Source organism: Notolabrus celidotus, chromosome 13 (genome assembly GCF_009762535.1).
Source record: "Notolabrus celidotus isolate fNotCel1 chromosome 13, fNotCel1.pri, whole genome shotgun sequence".
In the NCBI taxonomy this organism is placed as follows: Eukaryota; Metazoa; Chordata; class Actinopteri; order Labriformes; family Labridae; genus Notolabrus; species Notolabrus celidotus.
In genome coordinates, this window is record NC_048284.1 from 28,525,124 (window position 1) to 28,552,998 (window position 27,875).

Sequence of the window (27,875 nt, forward strand, 5' to 3'; positions counted from 1 at the left end):
CTCTCCTTTTCTCGATGTGTTTGCTTGTGTGTGCTGATTTCCGGTCTCTCTCTGTGTGTGTATTGATAAGAACGTCTTTTTATCTTCTATGTTGATTTGTAGTAAGTCATGATGTCATACTGTGGACGTTTCATGGGTTTATCTAAATAAATACATGAAATGTGAAATGTTTCTGTCTCCCATGTTACTCCAACGAAAGCAAAGCACCAATCCTCAGTTCTTTATGAACTGCTCTGACACAACACTAGGTGTCAGCATCATCTTTGTCACATCCTGGTCTCCCTGATATTCACAGCAAGTGAGACTGTAACTCTGTTAAATCATATATCCATGAGTCTTTGTGCGAGTGGGCAGCCATCAGTAACAGGACTTTTCTCTAGGTGTTAGGTATTTTTGGGATCTAACTGTTCTTTTGATTCTCTCAGAGAAAGAAGCCTTAAGATAGTCAGGGGTCCGGGTTCATTCAGGCAAAGGATCAAACAACCTGTGGACAAAAGGCAGGCAGCCACAACCTGATAGGGTCAAATGAAGTATGGGCCCTCAGTGAAATAGAGCACATCCCCCTTAAAGTGTTGCAGCTCTGATGTTAATGAAGTTAACTGGATGTAAATGTAAGGTTTCCTGTGGATGTTAAGCCATGTTGACAATGTGTCGCAGCACATGCCACCATATCATTTCTCTTAACTGGTCTGGCTGTAATACTTTTAAACTTCAGATGTAAGCAACTTCTCCTATTTTTTCAGAGCGTGTTTGTTCAGATTGCATTCTGAAAAAAAGAACTGACCCTTTACTCAAATCTATATTTTGACCCATAACCTCTGTAAAGACTTTACCATTTTTACCTTTTTTTTTACTTTGCAGTGTCAGTGTAGCGGTGGCTGTGCTCACTTCCCACAAAGAATATAGGCTGTTTCCGAAACGGCCTGCTACATACTACTTACTAATGTAGTAGGCAGTAGGTATTGCCTACTACATACTGCGTTTGAATTTAGTATGTAGTATGACTGTTCTGTCCGATCTGTCATGCAGCATGCTGAGCCAGACTTCGCTGGATTTCCGGTTTCGGAAAGCGGAAGTAAACAACGGCGAAGCCGATAAATAAAATGCTTATTTAGCATCCATTTATGATTTAAAAAGTTAGGAAGTGGTTTATATGTAATTTGATAACTTTCACAGCCCCCAAAAACAGATTTCATCCCGTCAAAAAATGAGGAAAAAGAAAAAGCAGAAGGAGCGCTGTGCATTATGGGAAACGGTACGCGAGGCAGAGTGGTCCGATGCATACTGAGATATTTTCCCGTATCAGTAGACATCCGGGGAGTTTTGGCTTACTGCAGATTTTGCTCTTGTTCACATACTACTTACTTCATACTGAATTTTGGACATATCAGTACGTACTGCTAGTATAGTAGGCGATTTCTGAAACAGCCATAGTGTTCTGTGAGGAACTTTGAATCTGGCGGCCCCTGTAGACAAACTGGCACCTCTTCTTTCTTTGCCAGTTTTGTCTTGAACATGTGAAAGTCTTCTTTAATGGTTTTAGAGGTTGTCTAAAGGAAGACGTATTCAATAGAAAATGATAAACTTTTGGTGCATTTGGCTGCTCAGTTACATGCACTGTCAGAATAATAGTGCTAAATTTGTACCTTCAAGGGTCCAACAGCTCTTCACTAGGGCAGTACCCTTGAAGGTACACCCAATGTACCCGTTAGGGATGGTACATATTAGTGCCCTAACAGTTTGTACCTCATTGTAGCATTCATGTGCCCCTGGGGAACAATAATGGACCTAAATGCCTTAACAAAAATCCCAAGGGTACATTTTTGTTCTTCAGAAGGGTACTGCCCCTTGACAAACAATTTGTACCCTATGGTGTCAAATGTGTACTTAACATAAAAAAAAACCTGAAACTTTGTTTAGGGTGGCTGAAAACGTAAACTTCTAAAACAGGCTTTCAGAATGGAAACCTTTAAAATTGGCACCCCTTCTGTCGCTGTGTAAACTGGCAATATGTGGATCTTATGTGAACAGTGACGTCACAGCCCCATTCGCACATTACATTTCCAGTCAAACAAATAGGAGGAAACTGACATTGTTTATGGACCGAGTCGTGTTTGCGCTGCTGACTCCACTGAGTTTATTAAAGCTTGAAGAAAGCCTTCATGTGCAGGTGCTGAGTCTTCATCAATGGTGTGATGTTACAAAGTTATACCGTCAAATACTGATCTGGTATGCAGCTTTTAGTCGATTTTGGAGATTCATGTGCATATTGTTTTCACAACATTGTCATGCAAACGCACAATTTTCTGTTTTTAAATGGAGCTTTTCTTGTCCAAACATGGCATAAGACGCTGAAAATGATCTTACACAAGTAGTCAACCTTTACGCTGATGGTCTGTTTTTGTTTTGTAGCTCATAAAGAATCATTAGAGGTAATCTCAGTCTGTTTCATTACTATGAAAAACCTCTTCACAAGAGCTTTAAAAGGTGAAACTGACTGAGATTGAAATGAATGATCCGACACATGTTGACATGTTCTTTTAATTTCACCTTTTTTAACAACACACTTATGATACAGAATGAATATTTTCACAGAAACAGACAACTTCATCATAGAATAAACAGTCGGTTTGACAGGAATCATCAGAGGACAGGTTTTGTTTTTTTTTTCTCTATGGCTTTTTGCCCGGTGTTTGCAAATTAATGGAAAAGCTGTGAGAGGTGAGGAAAAGACATACTTACATCAGAAACACATGGTGAAGTCTTTAAATGCTTTAAAGGCTTTTAAATGGTTTGAGTCAAGCATGAAACACTAAACTCTGTTTTGATCAGCCTGATCTGATCTTCAGGGCGGGTACATGGATGAGGATAAAAGAGGTCACTTTCTAAGGGAGAGATCACAGCATGAAGTCAAAATAAATGTATCAGATAGAAACTGATACATGAGTCTACAGGGTAATGGTTGAGTCTTGATTGCACATGCAGATTTGGTCAACAAAACAACATAATGGGGGGACAAATGAGCAGTTGTATTTATCAGATGTCATCTTTTATCATAAGAAAAGCGTCACATTAAAGCTTATCTTAACAGCATGAGTGTCTGTTTAGAGAGCAACAAAAATAATCTCTGTAGTTAATCTCAGCTCAGGACTGTTTTCCTTCCTCTTCGTGGGGAACATTGACAGACAGGTGAATTAATTTACGAGATCAAGAGCTTTGAAGAAAGTCTTTTAGTCAAACCATCAAACTGCTTTGTTTCAGTTTCACACACTTAAAAACAAACTCACATCAAGTTCCTTTGAATATTTGGTCACACTGTCACTCTGGTATTAAATTCAATCAAAGTGCTATTAATATCTGCTGATATCATGTAGCTCGGTGTTAAAAAACACACCAAACCAAAGGCTCTGACTGAAGCAGTCTGAATATCATCACGGCCAGTTGAATGTCCTCCCAGTGATCTGGTAGAACTTTTGATTGAAGGGGTGAAAGAACTTCTGCAGTTTCGTCACCACTGACAGGTCCACCTCCGGGTGGATGCGGCCCTTGCTGCCTGCCAGGCACTTGTTGAAGACAATGTTGAATCGCAGACAGTAAAACCCTCTGGTGGCGTTGAAGTACAGGTTGTACTGGCTAATCCTGGAGGGCAGGTTGAGGAAGCGTTCGACCAGCTGAAGCTCAGGCAGCGGGTCTGTGATCAGGCGGTCCCCGTCCACAATGTGGAACTGCTCCACAGGAAAGTACTTGAGCCAGCGCTCCAAATGTTTGGTGTAGATGCTGGTCCGCACAGCTTTGTACTTTGTGTTCACCTCGCAGGTGTTGGAGTCGATGGCCAGCTTCTCAAACTTATGGTAGGTCTTGTTTTTGCGCTCCTTGCCCTCCAGCACTTGTGTGTAGTCGGACACGGCTCGGGTGGTGGGCTCACGGACGATGATCAGCAGCTTGATGGAGGAGTTCATCTTGAAGATGCGTTCAGGGACCTCCTCTGTGATGAAGTAGGCCGGGCTCTTCTCAATGGTGATCTGATGAGGGAAGGAGAAGGGCATCTTCTCCCTGTACCAGTCAATTCCCCGGGCGTAGTTCTTGTCGTTGTCGAAGAAGTGGATCTCTTGCGAGGCCTTGACCACGGCTGGATGCAGATTGAGCATCTCCAGCAGGGCGCGGGTGCCCCCCTTACGCACCCCGATGATGATGGCCCGAGGGAGCTGCTGGACCAGGTTGTGCAGGCGGATTTGCTCTTTGGTAGCATTGCCCTTGCGGAGTTCATGAAGCAGGCCGCGTTTGAACTGCAGGGTTCGGAGGGGGATCTGCTCCGGCTCAGGAGGGGGCAGTCTGCTCTCAATGGGGCAAATGGGCTGAAGCCTGAGAGAGACAAAACAAAAGACATACTCAGACTCAGACTTCATTTCAGGAATAAGTAACGTCTGATTTGACTTTGCAAATAAAGCTTGCGATGAACATTTCATTCCCTCAGTTATGGACATACAAAGATAATAAGCAATGGGTCAGTGCTGGTCAAGATACTGTGGTCATTGTCTGAAGTTAAATTCACTGCAGACCAACTTATCAGAGGACGTCAACATGTCTCAGAGGATCACGCTCTAATCTCCTGGGTTAAAGTCCTGCATTGCTTCCTACCCTTGGATCCTAATTACTTTGTCAACTGTAATAAATGGCACATCATAATCCAAAGACAGGAGACAGCGTCCAGGAATGACACAGGATGCATACCTCATCATATTTTCAGGGTTGGGTCAAAGGAGGACAGGAGGTGAGAACTTTCAAATGCATCAAGGTATAATTAGTTTTTTCCAAAAACAGTGACGCAAATGTAATATAACAATTGTTTGAACTTGGGCAGAGCCAAGGTTTGAGGTGATCTAGGTGGCCTTCTACCTTTAGTGTAGTTTGTGACTTACAGACATGAGATGATATTAATCTTATCTCACTGTCTATAAGAAACTGAATGACCTAAAACTACTGTCACTATTACTCATAAACCATCTGTGTGGTTGAAACACTTTCAGAAATCTGATGAATTACAGTGCAACACTTGTCCTTGACTGTGATGATAAAATCTATTTTTTTATTAAGAAAACAAAAGCCAGCTTCAAACCAGTTTTTCTTACAATATCAATGGAAACTGTGTTGCTGCTGCTCCCATGGGAAGCTCCTACCCAGAGCTGTGTCTCTCAGGATGGGCTCTCCAAGTTAAAATTCTGCCTCCGTCTGGAGATCTGACAGAAACTATCCTCTCAGGAACATGTCTTTGAGGATGCACAGCCTGACAGGCTCAATTTAGGACAAACACGTCTTCATACCTGTGGCTGTAAAAACTTTTTGTCATGTAAACAAAAAGTTTTTACAGATTTGATTTAAATAGCAGCTTTGGGACCCAACAATGTGAAGCATGTGTATGGGCACTGCTTACCACGTAAATAGACACTGATATCTATTGCAGCCCATTTCCCATTCCTTAACTTCTGTGCCTATCAATCAAAAATATCATATGACCCAAAAATATTCAGGTTGAAGATAATGTAATGTAAAAACACTTCAAAGTGTGAGAAAAATTCCTGTATTTAAAGACATTATCCATTTTCAAGGTTACAATACTGAACGGAGCTTTGTCCTCATTACGCCTGTGCACAATTTTAATCCATAATAGCATATTAATAGATGTCCTAGTGTGTGATTATACATTGCATTACAGCATTACAGCATTACAGCATTACATAAGCTCAAGAGGCATGACACAGTAGGAGCTTCATATGTACACACTCAAACATGTATACAATGTGGGACTCAGGATTGTGTGTGTTTAGCAGGAAAAGATTAGATGTCTTAATCATCAGAATGGTTGGTTAATGATTCATATTTTTTTCACTGTAGGTCTGAAATGCCGTCAGATGTGTGTCTAAGCTGTAGTTTAGCCTCCCTCCACTAGCCTGGCTGTAGGTCTGCTTAAAGTCTGCTGACATAATGCTGTGTTGCTCTACAACCTGGATGTAAACAAGCACAGATGTCAGATGTCATCTCGTAACGCAGCATGGTTTGTCAGCATGTTGATATAGTAAATGGAGATACAGCTGTGGGTAGGCTGTCTGGTTAAACTGACATATAACCACTCCACCAGAGCAATGAGTAACCAGCACAGGTATGTGAACGATAACCTGCAAGGAGAACTAACATGGGACTTCCACCAGATCTGTGTCCAGTCCGTCTGCAATCCGCTGCGGTCCGTCTTAAAGCTCTCTCTTCCGTCAACACCCACCGGTTCCCTTTTTGGAACACATCTTGGAAAGTTTATTGATGGTTAAATGAGTAAGGCTCATGCAAGCACTTTGGGCAGCTTAGAGGTCTTCAGGATGCACACCTCATTCTGTATACTGAGATGCTCTGCAGTGTGCAGCCAGGCTAAGGTATGTGTTTGTATTTCTGTATTTCTAGGTGAGCAGAAGTGATGAAACTATGTGTAAACATAGCAACACAGGCAGACTGCTAACAAGTCTCTTATGTTGGAGTTTTGCAGGTTAATTGGTAGTCTTTGAAGTGCTGCACGTGTTTGACAGAGAAGTCAGTAGTGTAACCATCTGTAGCCTGCTATAATGCTAACTGTGATAACTGTGAAGAGTGCAGAATATCATATCATCATCAAGTATTTGTGTGAACAATGACGCTAGTCGACATGTTTGAGTGAGTGAGAGTGTTAGGCACATGCGTCATGCATCAGACAGAGATGTTCTGCAGTTCGCAGCCATGCTGAGCTGATGTGAGAGTTGGAGTATCCTAAAAGTTTATTTCAAAATCCCATTCACACCTGGAAGTTATGTCCAAGTGTGTAGCACTAAAGCAAAGGGAGGTGGAGAATTGCCTACACTGGATCACCTTTTTACATATTTTACAGTCTAAATGATAAAAGGATTTAATAACTGTAGCATTGTCCCTGTGGAGGGGACACTGTGCTTGATCAAAATAGGTCCACTAGAATAAAGGTTCCAAAAGTGGGGTTCACAAGAATGATTTTTAAATGTATTTTAAAGTCATCAAAAATGGCATATTTTTTAGTAGTTTAATTTGAAATAAAATCTTGCAAATACCATTTATATCATTAAGTGGCAGTAGGTTCATTCACAACAGCACAGGAAACACAGCCACATGTGTATGTAGATAGGCTAATTTTCTACAGACCAGCTAGAGGAAGTGTGAAGCAACATTTAATCACTTTGAGTGAAAGTGGGGGTCGTCAAAGTCTTTGGTACCTATATTTTGGGGGTAACAGGCTGGAAAATTTTGGAACCCCTGCACTTGAACTTCAGGCTTTTCATGGATCACAATATTGTTCTTGTTGTCCGATGACATTACAGAAAGGACCTTTATGATTTTTAAAGAGATATATCTTATGTTTAAATAGTGTGAAACTCTGCTATCTATTTTTGACAAAGCAGTAAAACTCAACAGCTAGCAGGTCACTTGATAGAAAACATGAACGTATGTTATCACTCCTGCCCTCTTAGCCTGGTGTCACCAGACCAATTCACCTTGGATATGAGCTGGCTGATGCGACACCAGGCTGCCGCCATCTTGCTAGGGGTGAATTTTCCTAAAGTTTTCATGCTGTGAGCTCACCCTGTCTTTACCCCGAAATGATACCGGACAGCAGGTGGAAAAAACAGGGAGGGGAGACACTTTGATTGAGTGCATCTGCAAGCAAGAATGATGTTGCAGCCAATTATTGGAGCAATTCAAAAACATGCCTACCCATTTCACATTTAGACCAACAAAAAAGTAAAAAAAAAAATGGCCCTCATTTCAGTTTTCTGATGGTAATAAAAAGAGAGAAATCCAGCTCACCCCTTCCAGTTTCTATAAATAATAGTAATGTATGACAGTGATGACTCACCTATCCAAGGTCCCAACCCTGGCCACGAGATAGAGGACACTTCCGATAGCAAGGCTGCCCAGAACGAAGAGCTTCTGTCTCAGCAATGCCTGCTGTTTGAATAGCATGGCCCTCCATCAATCTTCAGGACTGCGTCTTCAGCCTGCAGAGAGCAGAGCACATAAACCACTAATCACCAGGGGAAGAGAGACAGCCTAATGTTTATTAACACACACTCAATCAAGTCTTACAAGTGATTAAGCCACGCTCGCACACGCCTGGAAAGTGCTGCAGTGCCATTAGAGGAAATGCTCTGCCACCAACCACCACTTTGTTACACTTATTTATTTATTTCTGCCAGCTCCAGACTCTGATTTGATCTAATGTAGAGGCGTGCTGCGAGGGCCCGGCTCTCAGACAACACTGTGTTGTATGAAGTGCGAGTGCGGATTAGCAATTTGGTTTGAAAAAAATCAAACACTGTTGGTCAATACTTCATCTCTTTATGTGGCAGCTGGGCATCCACCAACTAGTGTCTAACTTCTTTATTATGCAATCAGCACCTGAACAAGTTGTTAACAGTGTCTTAGCATTGAAAACAGTTGCCTACCGCTGCAGGAAAACGCACGTAAAAGTCAGCGAAAGTTCTAGGCAATAAGCATGAAACACTGAGCTCAGAGAGGCTTGAATGAGAGCAATGTGAGAAGCACAGTCAGATGATAATTCTCTGTGAGTTTGTCACTTTGAGTAACATTTTTCACACTGCATGTTGTCATGACCCAGCTCACAAGACATGACAAAAAGACAGGGAAATACACACTTCAACTAAATGAGGCAAACGTTTATCTGAAATAAAGTGCTTGTGCAAAGAGGATGAGGTGTGTGTGTCAGTAAAACAACATGTCAGGAAGATGTGTGGAGTGTGTTGTATCAGGAAAATAAACCACAACAATGGCTGAAGCCAACTACACAAGACCATGCTGTCACATGAAGCATCATTGAGTGGATAAGAGAGAAGGTGCAGTTCCACTGCATGATCTTAAATACAACAGGGAGACAGGCCAGCTACTCCCAGGTGCAGCAAAGCCCCACCTACTAGTGACCTGCAGAGACTAATATACATTTGTTGGGGTCTAGATGACTTATAGGTACAGATGGTTTTGGACTTACTTGAGTATATCGCTCAAGCTGGGTCTCAGCAGATATCTGTCTAACATGAGTCTGGTTCTGCTCGAGGTTTCTGCCTGTTAAAAATCTCAACAGATTTCATATGGTCCAGTTGTGGACTTTTGTTGTGGATTGCAGCCCTAAGACTTTTACTCGCCCAATCTTGACACCACTGATCCCTGGGGATAAATGTGTTTAGTCAAAGTGTGTCCACTACAAGCTCTTGTTTTTGTCTGACAGCATTACAGAAATGGTCCCTGCAGAGATAGACATCGCTGTTAAGGAGTAAGAGGCTCTTTTTGGAACCAGTAAAGGCCATTACGTCTCTTTTTCAGGGCCTCTGACTGCATTAAAAGAAGCAGCAGTGCAACCTCCCAGCTGCTGGTTTACAACTGCCTCAATTGACTGCTTTTGTTGTTGCTTCATGAGATTTGTTTTTCAAATTCAAATGTGAACTTCAGAACCAGCAGGAAATAAGTCTTACAAAATACAGACAGAAAACTACCTGAAAGCAGGCAGGTATCCCTCAGAGCACTGACCGGGAAATGAACCTTCAAATTTGGCTTCAAGCTGTTTGAAAAAAAGGTCTTGGACCTAATTTCAACCATGTTTTAACTGGTTATAATAAGGCTACATCAACATGTCTCAAAACATGTCTTCAACTTTCAATAACTTGTGCTTTTAATCATTGAAAGGAGGACAGAGATGTTTTTCCTGACTGCATTCCTCCAAAGTAATTTCCCAGTGCTAGTTGGAATCATGACAATGCAGAGATTAGATTTCATTACATTTTGATGTTTAAAAATCCTGAATGCTGCACTTAATGGACTGTGTGATGTTAACAAGAGGGTCCAGAGATATTTTGTCGAGGGAACTATTTCAAATATTCTCCACAGTAGAAGGAAAAAGAAGACTGCACATGCTCGGGTACGTATGCTGTGCAACTCCATCTATGAAGGCAGAAAGATGCCTCAGTGTAGATCTCAATGGTAGACGGTAATGATTGCTGGATTGACATATAGTCATTGGATGTTCAATACAGTTAATGCGATTGAAGTTTTTCGATCATGACAGTGACACTCTGGTCACTGTCACAATTTCAGCCTCAAAAGTTGTGAGATATAGCCTGAAAGATGCCGTCAATATGTGTGATGAATCTCATGACAGAAGTTTATATCTTGACGAAATCTAGTCCAAACATAGACGCTGAATCAACATCTACAAATAAATGATTTTAAATGTCATTCAGTGGAAATATGTTCCCTGATATCTATTGCAACCCATTTCCCATTTCTTAACTTCTGTACCTATCAATCAAAAATATCATATGACCCAAAAATATTCAGGTTGAAGATAATGTAATGTAAAAACACTTCAAAGTGTGAGAAAACTTCCTGTATTTAAAGACATTAGCCATTTTCAAGGTTACAATACTGAACGGAGCTTTGTCCTCATTACGCCTGTGCACAATTTTAATCCATAATAGCATATTAATAGATGTCTTAGTGTGTGATTATACATTGCATTACAGCATTACAGAAGCTCAAGAGGCATGACACAGTAGGAGCTTCATATGTACACACTCAAACATGTATACACACCAATGTGGGACTCAGGATTGTGTGTGTTTAGCAGGAAAAGATTAGATGTCTTCATCATCAGAATGGTTGGTTAATGATTAATATTTTTGTCACTGTAGGTCTGAAATGCCATCAGATGTGTGTCTAAGCTGTAGTTTAGCCTCCCTCCACAAGCCTGGCTGTAGCTCTGCTTAAAGTCTGCTGACATAATGCTGTGTTGCTCTACAACCTGGATGTAAACAAGCCCAGATGTCAGATGTCATCTCGTAGCGCAGCATGGTTTGTCAGTATGTTGACCTAGTAAATGGAGATTAAGTTGTATGTAGGCTGTGTCTGGTTAAACTGACATATAACCACTCTACCAGAGCATTGAGGAACCAGCACAGGTATGTGAACGTTAACCTGCAAGGAGAACTAACATGGGACTTCCACCAGATCTGTGTCCAGTCCGTCTCCAATCCGCTGCGGTCCAGGTTAAAGCTTTCTCGTCCTTCAACACCCACTGGTTGCGTTTTTCAGAACGCAGCACGGACCAGGACCGCCAGACAGCTGGAGTCATGTGACCAAGGTTTCTCATGGTAATTACTGCATTAATAAATATCCTCCTCCTCTCCTCATCCATGTTGTCTTTCTGGTCCTCTGAAAATCTCTGACCTGTTGACTCCAGGCCTGGCTCCACTCATCATGATGGTTAAGTGAAAATACGATCCGGTGATAACACAGCGTGTTTTATTCTGAAAATGAACTGGATGTTTTTGCCTGTCCCACTCCATCTGCTCTGTGCTGATTGATGCGTCGTGCTCCGGCATCCGGCAAAAATAGAAGTCTTGCATATCTGATCCATTGCGTTCCAGGGTGCTGGATCAGAGACGTAGCTGTAATGCAGTGGAGTGGGAATTAACACATTGACTAAAATAGAAACCTCTCAAATTGATCGGAGACAGACCGGACACAGGTCTGGTGGGATTTGGCCGTGAAGGCTGGTGGTGCTAGCTCTGCTAACTTTAGCTACGCTCTGCAAACTAATCTGACATTGTTTACCTGCAGACTCTGTAATCCTGTGTTTAGCCATGTTAAATAAATTGTTCTCAGATTAGACTATTTCTTACTTCTGGACTCATCAGTAAGTCAGATTTGAAATTCATATTTAAACGAAAAAGACATTAGTCTCTGTGGATCATCCCTGGTTAGCCCTGCTTGCTCTGCCCCCTGTATGTGACTACCTTATTCCAGCCCAGTGGTGGTCCAAATATCACAGCTCTGAGACATTTACATTGAAGGCGAGACGTTATTTGGGTGCAAAAATTGTGCCTTGTGCAGGCAATATGAAACGAGCTTGTGAAGTAAAGAATATAGAAATTAAATACAAGTCCTCCTTGAATAAAGTGTCCAACTATATTTTCATTCTACTTTTTTTTTTCCTGAGGCCTGGTCAGAGCAATGTTGTATACAGGAATTCAAAATGTTCTCCTCTTACACCCATGGTCAGACTAACATCTGAGCAGAGGAAGAAGAAGTTAACCTATCATCACATTTCCTTAGCTTAAAGAAACGGTACCACTTTTGAAGATTACTGCAGAAATGATCGCCTCTCTATGAATAAAGAAACAGCTCCTTCATTCTTTTGCATATAGATACCTGAGCCCTCCCTGCATCTGAGAGATCACCTCAGCGTGACCAGGTAAATCACATTATACAGTATTACAAAGGAGCCAGCTGCCCTCTAACACAGCCTCTAAATGCTTAGCATTAACAGTTAGAGGGGGTCATCTGTAGAGCATCTCATAAACCAGCTGAGAGCCATTGACCTCTGCGTGACCTGAAAACATTTCACTCATATTGCCTCATGGTGACTTCTGAAGGCAGACGAGTGGAGGAATTGCAGTTTCATCAGTCTGACAAAGCTGGAGAATAAAGTCAGTTAGCCCGGGGTGCAGCTCTGTGTTTGTGGAGTCCCATTTAGAAAAGAAATGTTTTTTATTGCTGCCTGTGTCTCTGTACCAAGCCAGAGCCATAACATCAACTGGGAATAACGTCAGTTCAATATTTTTAAAAGGGAAAGGACACCATATACTTTAAGCACATTATAACAGAGTAATACAAACTGTAATAGTGTCATTTGAGGAGAGAGAATGCACAAACTGGACCCAAACGCACGAGTGAGGAGGTAGGCAAACATTCAAAGTAGTCTATGTGGTCTTAAACTATGAGAACCACAATTTGATGGAGGGATTAAACAGAAAAAGCAGTGGCTGCTGTTTGTGGAAAATATTAAATCGTAGTTTAAATGTCTAAATGTTCCAACTCCTCAAAACAAACTTTCCTTAAGGGAGCTATCGACGGAGTGTTCATGACTTCTTTGACCTACAGAGATTCACAGCAGCTCTCATCAGCCTCTTCTCTGCTGCACTAATGAATACAGAGCACTTTGCTCCTCATACTTTATGACTTATTTATAAGCAGACATGGAAATTAATTGTTTGCCATGTCAGGGAGCTTCGACCAGAACAGCTGTGCTCTGAGCACAAGAGGTGCCCACACAGAGATCTCAGTACTGGAGCAGTTATTTTTATTAACTAGGCGCTGGGACAAAGCCTCATTTTTGTTTAAAGAGCTGGAAGAGTTATCAGGCTTAGCTTCTATTTAACTTTAAAGTCAAAGAAAATAAAAATTCAGCTCAAAATGATCGCACCAAGATATTCAACAGTGCTGGTAAAAGGGTAGCGTGGCTCCTGAAGGGAGAATGGAGAAGGTTTTAAACCAGATTCTTGATTATGTGACCTCTGAATCCTCCTGTTTCTCCTTGAAGGCTCCCGGTACGGGCAAAGAGATGTTTTGATTTAACTCCGGAAGGAGAAGCAGCATCGCTGGGAGAGTAAACAAAATGTTGACAACATTTCTCAGAAATGCTCAGTGAGATGCAGTGAGATGCAGTGAGATGCAGCGAGAGCAGATTTCCTCAGCAAGGGAAGCAGAATTTGACCAGAGAGGTTTCAGATTGAGGTGCACCATCAGGAACAGTCTGGGGGGAAATTCTTGAGTCAAGGATTACAGATTGTCTCAAATCATACCTGAGAAGTTTTCCCCCTGAAGAGGCCTGGTTTTCAGTTTCACAGGTACAATAAACTGTCTTCAACCACACAGCTCAAGAAGAAGAAATTAACTGGTAGCTAGAGTATGAAACATGTAAAGAGCTGTGTTATCATCACATCCTGAATTCAGTAGAGACAGTATTTTTTTAACCTGTACCCTAATTTTACAGATTCACATGTTTCACCACCTTAAGTGAAACAAAAATGTTGCATTTTCTCCAGCTGGCAGCCACACAACATGCCTTAAAGGCTCCAGGATAATCTTAGAGCTCATGTAGACTGACGCTGAAAATACTGGACAGCATTTGGTTTAAATAGAAAAAAGCACAGCCAGTGCAAAAAAATCTGCATTAAAGGTTAGTAATATGAGTGTTATACTGTGTGCAGGAGTTTTATTGTTATCTTCAATGGTATAATTATTTTCCTGCACAGCCGGTGTCATGTGTTATGTGTTATGAAACAGACGAGTAACGTTTTTCTCTACAAACTAACAAAAAAGAATGTGCCACATCTAAAACCAAAGAAAGCTACAAGCAGCCCAAATACTATTCTAACATCCGTCCTGGCTCTGTTGGAGCAAATAGCCAATCATAGTTCAAGATTTTGAGGGTGGCACCCCGGGTGCCCAATCAGATTTCACGGGGGGGCCCATGCCATCCTAGGTTACCCCTCTGGACATGTCCCTGCTGATAAATGATCCTTAATCCTGCTTTTAAAATTGTCAAAAGTAATAAATATTCATTATTAATATTAATATTAATATTAATAATAATAATAATAATAATAATAATAATAATAATAATAATAATAATAATAAATAAAATAAAATAAAATACAATAATACCACATACAATATTAAAGGTAAATAATTATTTGCAATAAAAGGTACGTGTCAAGGTTAAACTGAATATGCAATTGCTCAAGATGGGGCTTTAGGCAGGGTTTAAATATGGGATGACCATCAGAGTCACTGATAGCTTGTGGTAGAAAGTTCCAGACACAGGGGGCTGCACAGCTGACTGCTTAAGATCCCATAGAGGTAAAACAAGCATGATGTACAGTGAAGAGGAGAGAGGAGGATGACCGGAGAGTATGGGTATACTTAGGTGATGTAGATATGAAGGAGATCAGCAAGGTGAGGAGGAGAGAGGTCAAAGTTTAAGGTGACGTTGTAGATCAAGATGAGGGAGCCAAAATATGAGACACACTTTCTGCCACACCTGTCTAACTACGAATGTTAATAATAATAATAATAATAATAATAATAATAAGTATTTCATGGTGGGCCAAGTGGTGTGTTAAGTATGAGAAGTACATGAGGTGGAATACTTTCACAAGAATGTATTCAAAGTGGACACAAGAAGTCTCTGTATGGGTCTCAAAAATATCTAGACGTCTGCAGACACAGCAAGAGTGACGGAGTGTCAAATATTATCTGCATTACTGTCGCCAATGAGCTGAAAGACACAGACACAATGATTAACTGACCAGTCTTTATTCAATAATCTGGCCTTACTGTCTGTCCTCTAACACTGCTTCACTTACTAAGCCTCATGAGGACATTAAAGCTCTCTGCTGCAGCTCATGCTAACTGAGATTTGAGCGTCTCAGTAACTTTGAGCACAAAACATCCTGACACTCTTTAGTTTTAGTCTCTAACAGAGATTACTGAACTCAGAGGATTTTTCTCTCTGTCATCTCAGCTCTCGAACTCAGATCACCCTTCTTTCTTCGATGCCTACAACACACATATCAGTTTTGATTGACACCTGTCATGTTGAGTAATCAATCCTCCATGCTCTCACAGACTCCTCAGCTCATGGGTTGAGAGAAAGTGGAGTAAAAACTCTTGAGAAAAGGAGCGATTAGAGAAATGCTGACTGGCCTTTTTGTGTGTAATTAAAACAGTGAGAAGTGTTTCTGTTTACAGTGCTGATAACATCTATAATTAGTTTCCAAACATTGGAGCGAGGAGTATGTGAGCTTTATAAAAAAAAGCAGCTATTTGCAGTGACACTGCACAGGAAAAAAAACACACTTTGGTCATTAAGGCACTTGCTGTGCTGTGCTAATAATCTGCACTGCTCTGTTCTCATTTTTAGAGGAGCTCACGAGGGCACGGGTAAAAATAGACGACGGCAGCTCAGCTCTCATTAGATATCTTCCTTTCCTGTTAATCCATGTCTGAAAAAAGTCTCCAGTATCACATGTATAACACGGGCATGCAGTAAACTGTGAGAGCCCGTGGACTGATCGAGCAACACAGCAGCAGAGGTGAGAACATTAAAGTTATGTGGCAGGAAAACCTCCGCTGTGACTCGTGCCGTATTGTGCCAAGATCCGTCAGATCAGGTCTGTGTCACAGAGAGCGCACAGACGGATGAGATACAGACACCAATGAGTGTGTGAACAAGAGGACTACAGCCAAAGACACAATGCTGTGATGAAGAGTTACGTCCAAATTGTATGTTTACTGTGATAAAGTATGCACTTAGAGGGGGTGACAGCAAGGAATCTAGGAACTAGGGGGTGAAAATGTGCAGATTTGTTCAGACATATTTGACACAAGTGGCCACCTCCGGTCCTAAAATATGATGCCCATGCGGAAGTACTAGAAACTGCAGTTCATCGAGCGTCTGCTTGAGGCTGGCTGCAGAAACACTGTAAACCCCATACACACCATTTCAAAAGAGACAATCTTAACAGCAGAAATAAACATGTTTACAGCCTGGTTTATGTCTAACGGCTAATGGCCCGCCTCTTTACCTCACAATAAATCGACAGACGTTAAGTTGGGTTCAGCATTTCCAATATGGCTCCCACTTACGATCAGCTTCAAAACAGCGTTTCAGAACAGATGGGTGACATCACGGATACTACGTCCATTATTTGTAGTCTATTATTCAAAATGATCTCTACTTTAAAGACTTCAAGAGTAAAATATATAAACAAACAAAAATACACAAGTACTTATTTCACACATAGTGCAGCACATTAGTTAAAATCAGCTACATCTCAACGAGCTAACCCAGCAATACGCTGCCTACAGTTTTATCCATGTGCAGAAATAACTAAATGGAAAATATAAATTATCACACCACTAATTTTACAACTTGATAGCAACAGTTAATAAAACCATTTTATTTCCAAGCTGCAACCTCTGGTTTTGAAAAATGAAGCCGGTGCAGTTCTGCAGTTCCTAACATGTCCACTAGAGGCAGTCTCTAAAAGCCTAATTTTACTCCCAAGTATTGTTACAGTATGATGTTTTCTTTTATTCACGTGAAAGTGAAATAAAAGGGGAAATGACCCCTGATTAACATGACACAAATGTTCCATAGATATGCATATTTTGACTCCTTCACTGAGTAGCTTGTTTCTTCGTCCGATATCGGACTCAAAGTTAAATTTCAAGAGTTTGAAATGGTTTCTGATTTTGCTGTTTGTTTTCTGAACTCTTACAACAGAAAAGATGGCTTCAGTCTTTCATTTAGACATAATGTACTTTAATTACAATACTCTCCTAGTTGAAAAATCTTATAATTCGTGGAGAGGGTCGGGGATGACTATCAATGGCAGTCTTCACGATCTGCACACAGACTCCAACATTTTATCCTCTGACAGAACTGGTGCACACTCCAAAGACTGTCTGTGATCAGAGATGATGTTATCCTGCCATCGTTATAATAAGTTAATAATATGCATTTGGTTCTTTCTTAGAAAAAAGGCAATTCTCCAGAGTTGGATGGAGACAGACATCATCATCATCATCATCATCATCATCATCATCTGGAGCAGCAGCAGCGGCGGTGTACTGTAGCTGTTTCTGCAGGATTTGAGTCAGCCGGGGACATCATGGAGGGAGACAGAGAGAGGGCAGAACACTGATGAATTATTCACCACTATGTGCTTTATTATTGTTATTGATCTTTGCTTATGCACCGGGGAATGATTCTGCTGTTCAGCCCGGAGCTCCGCCCTCTGCTGACCTCCTCTCCACTCCTATAAACCAGGCGTCCATTTTGTGATATTACACCTCCATTATTTATTACCTGTCACTAGAGATCCCTTTGTCTCCAGCTCTACCCTGGCATCCTCTGACACTGTGTTTGTGTTTTTTACAAGAAGCACCCAGGGAATAAATACACACAGGCACATGTATGCAGCCAAGTATAGAAACTTCCTATTTGTCTGCTTATTTACTTCCATAAATTAATCAACCCATGCTACACTCCTTTACTTCAACGTGCTTTTCAAAGCTGTATCTGCACATATTTAACTTTTAAAAGCACACAAAGCAAGATTCACACCTGTCTGAGGCTAGTTTTAGTCCAAGCCCATCATAGCTACCCTGTAAGTTTCCAAAACTCTTGCCAAGAGCAGCTGGGATTGGCCTCAGCTCCCTCACACCTTAGAGCAGGATAAGCAGCATGGAGGCTGGATGGATGGATGGCTCTTGTCTGTGCATACTTTTAACTTTCCCCTATCATGGGTAATGCATGCACTTAGTCTGTCAGATTTAGCATTGGAACTGAGTTTATCCTGTGTGTGGAAAATTACAAGGCTGTACTGCAGACACAATGAAGCACGGGGTTGTCATGTGTCCAAGAGTCCAATCAAACACAGCTGTTTTGAAAAGTGTTCACTCCACCTGTTTGATACAACTTTACCCTGCTGTGTTTAATACTTGATTCTGATTGGTCAAAACTGCATGATAATGGTCATATCTAATCAATCCACCTAAGTGAGTCTGTCACATTCCTCCTCTGCCTGTTGACACTGTGGTTAAAACGTTGTTGTGGTCTCAGGCTGGTCTTGAGAGTGGGGAAATAATGACAGTTAGTGTGCACAGGTGAGAGAGCAGCCTGAGGAGCTACTGGACCCCAACCATCTCTGAGAGGGAAAGTGGAGCAACATCCTGTCCTGCAATCCAGACTCGGAGCCTTAATGACTTGTAAAGAAATGTTTCAAGTAAACCCTCACCTGACAGGTGTCCAAATTAAAAAAAAAAGAGCAACGGTGAACAAAAACATTTTTAAAGCAGGCTTTATTTCTGTTGCCCAAGTTGTCACTTTTACATGGGCTCTTAATGGTTTTCCTTGACTTTTGGAGACAGCCTCAAGTGGACACAGGGGGAACTGCAATTTTTTTGCACTTCAGCATTAGCCTAATTTCTCTGCACATGAAGTTATCTCTTGAATACTCAAGACTATACAAATGTTAAGTCTTTTTGGAAGTTAAAAAAATGTCTTATTAGATTTAAAGTAAGCCACAAACACCTGACAAGTCCAGAAAAATGTCTGGTTTCAAGATATTAGAAGCCAAAATCAAGACCTGAATTGCTTGTCGGTTAAAATTCTGCTAATGCAATAAAAAAACTGACTTAAATTTCTTGAATTAAGAGATTCATTTATATTTCAAGAAATGTATCTCTCATCTCAAAAAAATTGACAAGTACATTAATCTTATTTCATCAGCAGATTTGTGATACTCATAAGCAATTCAGGCCTTGTTGTTGGCTTCCAATATTTTAAAATAAGACATTTTTCTAGACTTGTCAGCTGTTTCTAACTGATATTAAATCCAATAAAACTATTTCCCCCAATAATTAAGATTACAAATTATTTTAGTTTTGGGTTTTTGCGATGAGAATTTGTAAAGCTTTGATCAATTTGCTGCTCCTTGATTAATCACTGGACTATTTCCCAAGCTGTTAAAACTAATTTGATAATAAATAGGCTACAATACGATGACAGCCAACATTAGCATTCAACCATTCACAAGCTCACATCACTGTTCAACTGTGTAAACTATACAGTCGACACTTATTTAGCTTTTTCAGTGAGAAAAACACATCCAGTGATGAGGAGATGACCTCTCATTAATCCTAATGGGAAGCTTGTTTTCATCCTCATACACATTAAGTCTCACATCTCTGACATGGACAACAGAGGAACAAGAAGGGAAAGTTTTGGACTCTGAGGGAAATATATCTGAGGAAATATCTGTGATTTTTCTGCTCTGCTGTGACCTTCAAACAGCAAAAAGAGGCAGCAGTCATAAACTCTGAGCCGGGAGACAAACAGGAGGAGAAATACCCACAAGGTTTTTACTGCCTCTGATCTCGAGCCCCTGTGTGCAGCGTGCACTTACTTCCATTTTAACACCAAACTCAAACACACACACACACACACACACACAAACACGCACGCACGCACACGCACACACACACACACACCCACACACACACACACACACACACACACACACACACACACACACACACACACACACACACACACACACACACACACACACACACGCACACTCCTCAGAGAGGCTCAGATGAATGACAAGATATATTATTTTAAGAGCTGAGAGACGCACAGCTGAGTACATATCACATCAAACATGAGACTGCCATCATGATCCTCTCTCCTCTTTACTCTGTGCTTTGAAGCAGGAGCCAAGAGGAAGTTTAACGCCCCCAAAATAGGCCATGTTTGAGGAGTAAACACTTGAAACAGCATTGTGTGTTCAATTACACTACCAACACAATTTAATCAGATCTGAAAACATCATGCTTTCTGTTCACAGGGTCAAATGGAAAACTGCTTCAAGGACAGGAGAGTGGTTTACTGGAAAACAGACAAAAAAATGAATTTGGGGAATACATTTTTAGCATTATGCAGCTCCTTTAGCTCAACTTTTAATCTGCATCACTCAATATATCTTCTTATAACTTGCTAAAAGTCCTGGACTAAAGTGTCAGTATAAGAACTATTATCATTTTGATAGAAAGAACCCTCCACCTCTCCCTCTGCCACCTAAAATCAGGCAATGGCAGCAGAGCTGGTGAGCGCTAAGGCTGTGCACGTTTAGTGGATCAAAGAATTAAACATCCTTTGCTGGATGGCAACATAATTGTAAAAAGTTAATAGATATCAATATTTTTGTATATGTAGGCCTGAAATGTCAGTGAAATGTTGTGTCCAAGCTGTAGTGCAGCAACCCTCCATTAGTCTGGGCTGTAGCTCTGTTTAAAGTCAACTGCCATAATGCTATAAAGCTCTACTACCTGGATGTAAACCAGCACAGATGACAGATGTCGTCTTGTAGCGCGGTGTGGTTCGTCAGTATGTTGACATGGTAAATGGAGATAAAGTTGTATGAAGTTGTGTTGTAGCTGCATGTGGATGTTAACCTGCAAGGAGGCCTGAAGGCTGGTTGTGCTAGCTTTAGCCACACTCAGCCAAACCACTTTGACATAATTTACCTGTGGACTCTGTGATCCTGTGTTTAGCTGTGTTAAATAAACGGTGCTAAGTTTTGACTGTTTTCACACTGACAGTTGATCGATACACGTCTGAAACAAGTTTCAAAAGAACAACTGGTGTGTGCTTCACAGACACTGTGCTAGGTATCTCACAGCACCACTGTACATGGAGGAACAGAAAGAGAGAGATGCTTATTCCAATAAGTACACCGACAAAATAAGCTATGAGGCTACTTTAGTTATCAGTATAGTGAAGTTTCTGGGTGCGATTTATACTTTCGCAGAACTTCTGCATACCAACTCACTTAACGTAGAAGCCAGATGATGCTAGTTCGTAAAGAGTGCCTGTGATTAGCTGCGAGCAAGCAAACTCTTGAATCAGCTTTGATTACATTTTTTAACTAAATACAAGGGTGGGTGCTCACAGAGAGATCAATTCAGTATCATCAGTGACATGCAATGATCCAGATTTACTATACTGAATTGTGATGACATAATGTTGCTAACTGAAGCTTTAATTGATGTTTAAAAAACACTTCTAATCGGGTTAGTTATTGTTTCTATAAACAGACACCTGTGTATACTGTAAATGCAAAATCTAAAAGGAGTCAGTACATGTAGGAACAAAAGATGGAGAAAGCATTGCCATAAATGCTCTCTTTCAAAACCCATCAGCTTTTGTTTAATTAATGTCTTTAATCAGTTATCTGTCCATAAGTGCAAAACAATCAGTCAGAGAAATATTCCCTTTTCACAGTCCTACTTGCTGGCTAGATTGTGAATAACAAGTAGTAGTAACAACAAAGATGTTTCTGGCTGAGGCAATAATACACTAAAAATATCACAATTTCTTAAACATACCCAAAAGTCAAAACTTTGACGTCAAAATATTTTTGGGGTTTGCGATATCCAAAGGACCCAAGGAGGGACTATTTTGATATCTGGAACAAATATCTGCTCTTAATCAACAGTGAAGTTATTAGATTTTGGTGGTCAAAGGTCAAAGAGAGCTCAGGCCTCTCCCATTCTTGTGAACACATTATATCAACAATGTTTGAAGGGAACTTAATAATGTCTGATTTAATTGTATTTTATTTCCCAGCAGAACAACACCAACCTGGATCAATAAGTCGACCATGACCCCTTACTGTGACCCTTATGAACCCAATCACTTTGGTATGAAATCAAGGTTTCTGCATTTTACTTGTGATTTGACCTGTATGTATTTATTGTTCGGGTAAAATTGTAAAATTCACGGGAAAAGACAACATTACATTTAGCAGTAAATTCCTGTGGTACTTTTCACAAACATCTCCTCCATCACAGATTTAGTTACACTGTCGTCCTGTGAGAAACACTAATTAGATGTAGCTGCAACTTGCCTGGCTTGCGGAGGCCAACAACCATGAGGGTTATTATAGCTGTTAGAGGGAAACCATGCCAGAAGTTGGCTTTGAAAGTAACCTCCCAACCTCGCTCTGGCTAACTCCAAAGTGTCGGATTTCATCCTGGATCAGACATTTCCAGCAGGCATGAGATCATCACTCTGAGGCTGATGTGACAGATTTCGCCTGAATCACTGTACGTGGTGACAGCTTACGAGATTCAGTAAGAAGGACTGTTTTTAGCTGTAGAGTTAAAGTGCACTAATGAGTTTCGTGAGAAAGGTGTGTGTAGGTGTTAGTGTGTGTGTGTGATAGAAGGCGCTCCCTCCACCAGCTCGCTCCACCTCTGGGAGAATCCTGAATCACATCAGGCTCAAACACCTGCTCGCTGAGAGGTCTCCCGAGCAGCTGTGAGCCTCTTACAGCTGCTGAGCCAAACCCGACCCTCCTCCCCCAAACCCCGGAGGAGACCCAACATCCTTCAACCAACTCCCGGCTCTCCTCTGTCTCCTGTAGCTGTGGGTGGAGCGAGGAGCTGTGGGTGTCTGGTTCTGTTCCTACAGGCAGACTGACGGACAGACGGGCAGGCGGTGTTGGGAAGCCTCTGAGTGTCATGTCTGCGCTCAATTCCCAGCTTTCCCTGCAGCAGCTTGCCTCAGTAGCTTCACTTCATCTGATTTTCCTCTATTGCTCTGCTCACATGAGGCTCTGCTCCCTCTCCTCCGTGCACACACTGACAGACGAAGCTATAAGAACAGGAACACATCCAAACATTTGCATGCCAGCTGAAAACATCTCTTTCCACATATCAGGAGGAGGTCTGATCTACTTAGCGTGACAACTTCAGATGCTTAGTAGGTACTGACATGTTTTAAGCCCAATATTTGATCATCTTTTATTCCAATAAAGCAATTTTATCAGATACAAACAAACATATTTTCAGGGTAGCGGTATCAGCCATCAGATGAAGGTTATTATCGGTCATCTGTATCCTCAGAAAAATCTTTACTGTGCATCCACACATCTTGAACTTCTCACTGAGATCTGGACACAGTGTGATGTTTTGATAGATCTTGTGAAGTACAGCCAGCACTCAAATTAGAAATGTTACCACCCACACACTGAGATTTTTATTTCACCGACAGCCGAATGATTCAGGGGATGTTGGACTTTTCTTTACGAAAAACAGCCCTGAGATATGAACTCTAATTCATATCTGTTACTAAATTATTTTCAGAGATCTAATTTTATAATAAATATAATTTTATAATAAATTGAGTAACCACTCAGTCACTCACAACTGATTAATTCACTAGATTTGCACACACCTTTAGTCTCTATCCAGCCTGGCCTTTTGCCTCTTCTCAGTTTGGCGCTGGCATGTTGATTGTATGTCTCTGCGAATGATAGCTTTTCTTAATTGCCAGTGTAGCCAGTGGTAAGCAATGATCAACTTTCCCTTACCCATTGTTTATAGTCTGATTTGCATCTTTAAAGTTTATATAATGATATTTTTAGTTGTTTAAATGTTCTACTTGTCATTTCAGCAAGGTTCTGAACACAGCTGCAAAAAACATCACAAACTAGCCTCTGTGGAGGATCTGCAGCCTCTCAGTTTCTAACCTCATTATCCATGCAGTGATCAAGTAGGTGGGATGCTATGACAATCAGGCTCTACTCTGATTGGCTGCCTGAATGTTGCCTAAAGTAGGAGGAGGGAAGGTTGTAGACTGGTCAGTCTGTAGTTCATTGGTAGTCAGTCGTCTCTCCCTCTGAAGTTTGAGGGTTCAGTCCCCGCGGAGGTAGTAGCGTATTTTATAGGATAAGTGAAAATTAATAGACACTTTGCATAGCTAGCTCTGCCATTAACGGGTGTGAATAAATGGATGTGTGATGTAATCTATAAGCACTTTGAGTGGTCAAAAGACAAATGAAAGTGCTTTACAAACACAGTCCATTTACCATTTACCAGTGCAGATGGATGCAGAGGTGGAAAAACACCAAAACAGGAGGAGGCTATTGGTGACGTTTTTCTGCCATGGTTAAGATCATGTCTTTGAGTGGTATCTGAAAATGTCAGTGTTATTTCTAATTCCTTGTCTTTTGCATTGAACAATTTGTGGAAGGTCATGTCAGCCACGATAGCATAGGAAGAAGTGGGATTGCCTGACGAGTGGGACTGGAAGTGGATTTTACATGCATAGCCATGCAAATCACTTCTGTCGTTCTGCCATCGTCACTGATTCAAATGACCTCGTAGAAGCTCTGTTTTGCCAGGAGGTGGGCTTCAATGCAGAGTCTTCTTCACTTCAACACTCTCAGGATTACTTGGCTGGAGGATGATATGTATAGGCCTATCTAGACACTGCACAACATACTACTGTAGCTGGAGATGGTTTTGCCCAGATATTTTTAAGTATGGTCCATAAATGATGAAATCTGTTCTGGATATTGTCCGACCACAGTAAAATGTCTTATCTGCACACACTTATTATGAAGTTCTGCAGAGTATATGACCTCATATAAAGCATATCAATACATCTCTGTATATGCCCCAGATATGATCCTGATTCTTGCAAGAATTGTATAAAAAATATATCTGTATTCTTAGGGTTTTGGGGCAGTGATAGGCAGGAAACATGTTTTTTATTTTGTGGAACCTTAAAGGTGTGACTATGTGTTCAGATAAAAAACAAAGCAGAATTCCCCCTCAAGATAGTTCTGCAAAATAATTACCATCATTACATCACCCAAAGTAACAGTACTCTGTTTGTGGTTAGTCTCAGTTTCACTGTAAATATTAAGTTCCAAAGAGGCTTCACTCTGGCTTCCTTCAGCGGTATGAACTTGAAACAGAAACTGATTTTGTTGTAATTAATGGGTCTTACTTTTGTTGAAATACCAACATCATGATGCAGATTAGTCAAAAGTCAAGCTTTGTCAGGTTTGTCCTGAAAGCTACTTTTCAAATGTTTGTTTGTTGAATGGAGGTGAGATCCATCATTCCAGATGCATTCCAGGAAGTCAGGAAATCTGAACGCTAAATCTAAATTCATGCTGACCCGATTTAAAAGAGTTAAAAGGAAAAACTATTTGCAAGTAATTGTATGATTATTTCAGAAAGTGCTGCAAGATTCTGCTGTACATGTTGTTGTATATGATCTTCACAAACATCAAGTTGTTGAGTTGCTTATAGATATGTTTTCAAACCTTAGAATCAAAGCTTTGATTTACATTTTTCTTTCAGTCTTAATGCTAAACTGGGGTTACCATGTCTTGACTCCAGCTCTGTGCTGAACACAGACCGGTGGATATCGATCCTCTCGTCTGGCTGTTGCTTATTTCAATGAGTCTGAAACTATTCCTTTGAAGCAGATCAGAAAACAAAGCCACAGAGAGCATATAAATCCCCCCACATTTCCAAAGTTCTGCATGTGAGTCTGTTTTTTTAACACCTGATCATCCAGCTGAACAGCAGCCAACTCGTCCCCAAGATCCAACAGGAGATAGATAACATGCTCAGTGCCTTTCTTTTGTTCCTGCTGATTAAAGAGTAAAAAAGCCTAGATTTTATCTGAAAATTATGCAGACAGAAACACACACACAGCAGCATCATCTCCCTGAAGGCTGAAACAGGGACAGCCCGTCCACACAGGAAAGACCTTGTCATCTCATTTCATAGCTGGACTAGCAGCGGCCTCGAGGGAGGGGAGCAGAGTGAGGAAGGTGGCAGGCAGAGGTTAAAGCTGAGTAATGTGTAAGTGATGAGACTCTGAGTCATGGAAATACTGCAGGGATTGCAGAGCTATCTCCCTGCTGAACAATCGACTCACGCCGTTCAACTCCTCTCGTCAGCCCAGCCTCTGATCAGCTCCTCTTTGTCGGCTGGAAACGCTGCAACCTTGGGCCATCCTTTCTGTGCAGCTTCAATCAGACACTCGGCCCTGGATGTTTTATGTGTACGCCCTTCGAAAACCATATCAAGAGCCAGGGTGCGTCTGTTTGCCATGCTCAACTGTAAGCGACACTGACACAGAGAGGATGTTAGCGGGGGTCTGACAGCCTGGGGAACATCCTGGGGGTTGTTAGAGAAGGGGGGGGGGGGGGGGGGGGGGGGGCGAGGAGGCTTCAGGTGTGCGGGGCGAGCCCTGCAGCAGGAGTCGACATATGCATGGAGCTAATTAGCCACGCTGCGCTTATGCAAAAACCTTTTAACTGTTTCCAGCCATCAAGCACCTCGTGATTCGCTCTGACAGGCCCTCTGCTCTGCTTTGCATAAAGAGGCTGGCGAGGGTGTTTAAAATTTCATCCGCCTCCCTCAGCAGAGGCCTATCACCGCCCAAGATCATTTCTCCATCAGGCTGTTGGCAAGCAGCTTCTGTTTCATTAACTCTTCGTCAGACTGTTCAGAGACTCCTTCACTGTTCTCTAAGGAGACTGTTCAAATCAATACCAAGATCTGATTCCTGCACATCAGGGTAATGGATTCAGTTTAACATGAAAATGAAAATTAGCGTCACTACTTTGGAAACAATCGGAAATATCGAGCAGAGTGGGAATGTGAGTCTCCAATGATCCCGTGACAGACCACCTGTTTCCCCAGTCGGCTGCTTGGCTTAGTTCTGCGGCAGAAATGAACTGTCTGACAAAGAGCAGCTGAAGGTTTAAAGCGTTACTCACAATTTGTCATGATTAAAAATTTAACATAACATTTATTAATTGAATTGGTGAAGGAACATTTGGTTCTCAAAATGGCTGAGAGTTGCAGCTTGTGCTTGTGATGATACCAGCTTATATTAAAGTGTGTGGTACAAGTATTTAAAATCAGTTCATCAGTATTTTGCGTACTTCCTTAATCTACTGCAGTGTCTAGAAATGATTGTAAATAGTGCAGTGGTCTTTCAATAAATCTATCAATCAAATAACTTTATCGACCAGGGCACTGTTTTACAGCAAACAATGCAACTGCTCCATTCATTTTAACATAAAGTGACAAACACACAACTACTCCATCAAACAGAAGAGCCAAAACATGGAAAAACATCTCAAACTAATGCCAATAAACAGATCTGTGGATGAACTAAACTGGGAGAACATGAGTCGGTCAGGAAAGAAAAAACCCTACAGAGAATGACGTGTTCTGTTAGCAGGCGAGATGATAGATTTTAAAAGACTAGGTTTTTACAGACAGGTGCCGTAACAACTTCTGAATGGCAAACTGATTCATGCAGGACTTAATGCTTCAAATACCAAGGGGAAAAAATCATGAGTAGACAACATTTAGACAGAAGACACCAATGCAGATGGTCTAAACTCTAAACCAAACATCACCACATTGTGGACCATCAGGTGATGGATGACTGGACGAGCTTGTGCTGTAAGCACTTGAGAGATTACTTAAGTGATTTATATACTGGTTTATTGTGAGCTTCTTGGTTTTGTTTCCCGCTTTTTTTGTGTGTTATTGCTGTGATTATTGTTTTAAAATTTGGT

The 27,875-nt window shown here is 41.2% G+C and overlaps 1 protein-coding gene across 4 annotated transcripts in view; it reads right to left on the minus strand.

Moving 5' to 3' along the window:
• Positions 1–2,625: 2,625 nt before the first annotated feature.
• LOC117824692 (heparan sulfate glucosamine 3-O-sulfotransferase 5) overlaps positions 2,626–27,875 on the minus strand; it is a 147,731-nt gene continuing 122,481 nt past the window's right edge. For 2 of the 4 annotated variants that reach the window (XM_034700253.1, XM_034700254.1), the window contains 2 exons: positions 7,904–8,045; positions 2,626–4,362 (listed from right to left, as the gene is read on the minus strand). In XM_034700253.1, coding sequence (XP_034556144.1) covers positions 3,432–4,362; positions 7,904–8,010 — 1,038 coding nt within the window. In that variant the 5' untranslated portion in view covers positions 8,011–8,045 and the 3' untranslated portion in view covers positions 2,626–3,431. Of the gene's footprint in view, positions 4,363–7,903; positions 8,046–17,284; positions 17,548–22,195; positions 23,129–27,875 lie in introns of those variants that run through there. The other 2 variants (XR_004633632.1, XR_004633631.1) reach the window with 2 other exon arrangements.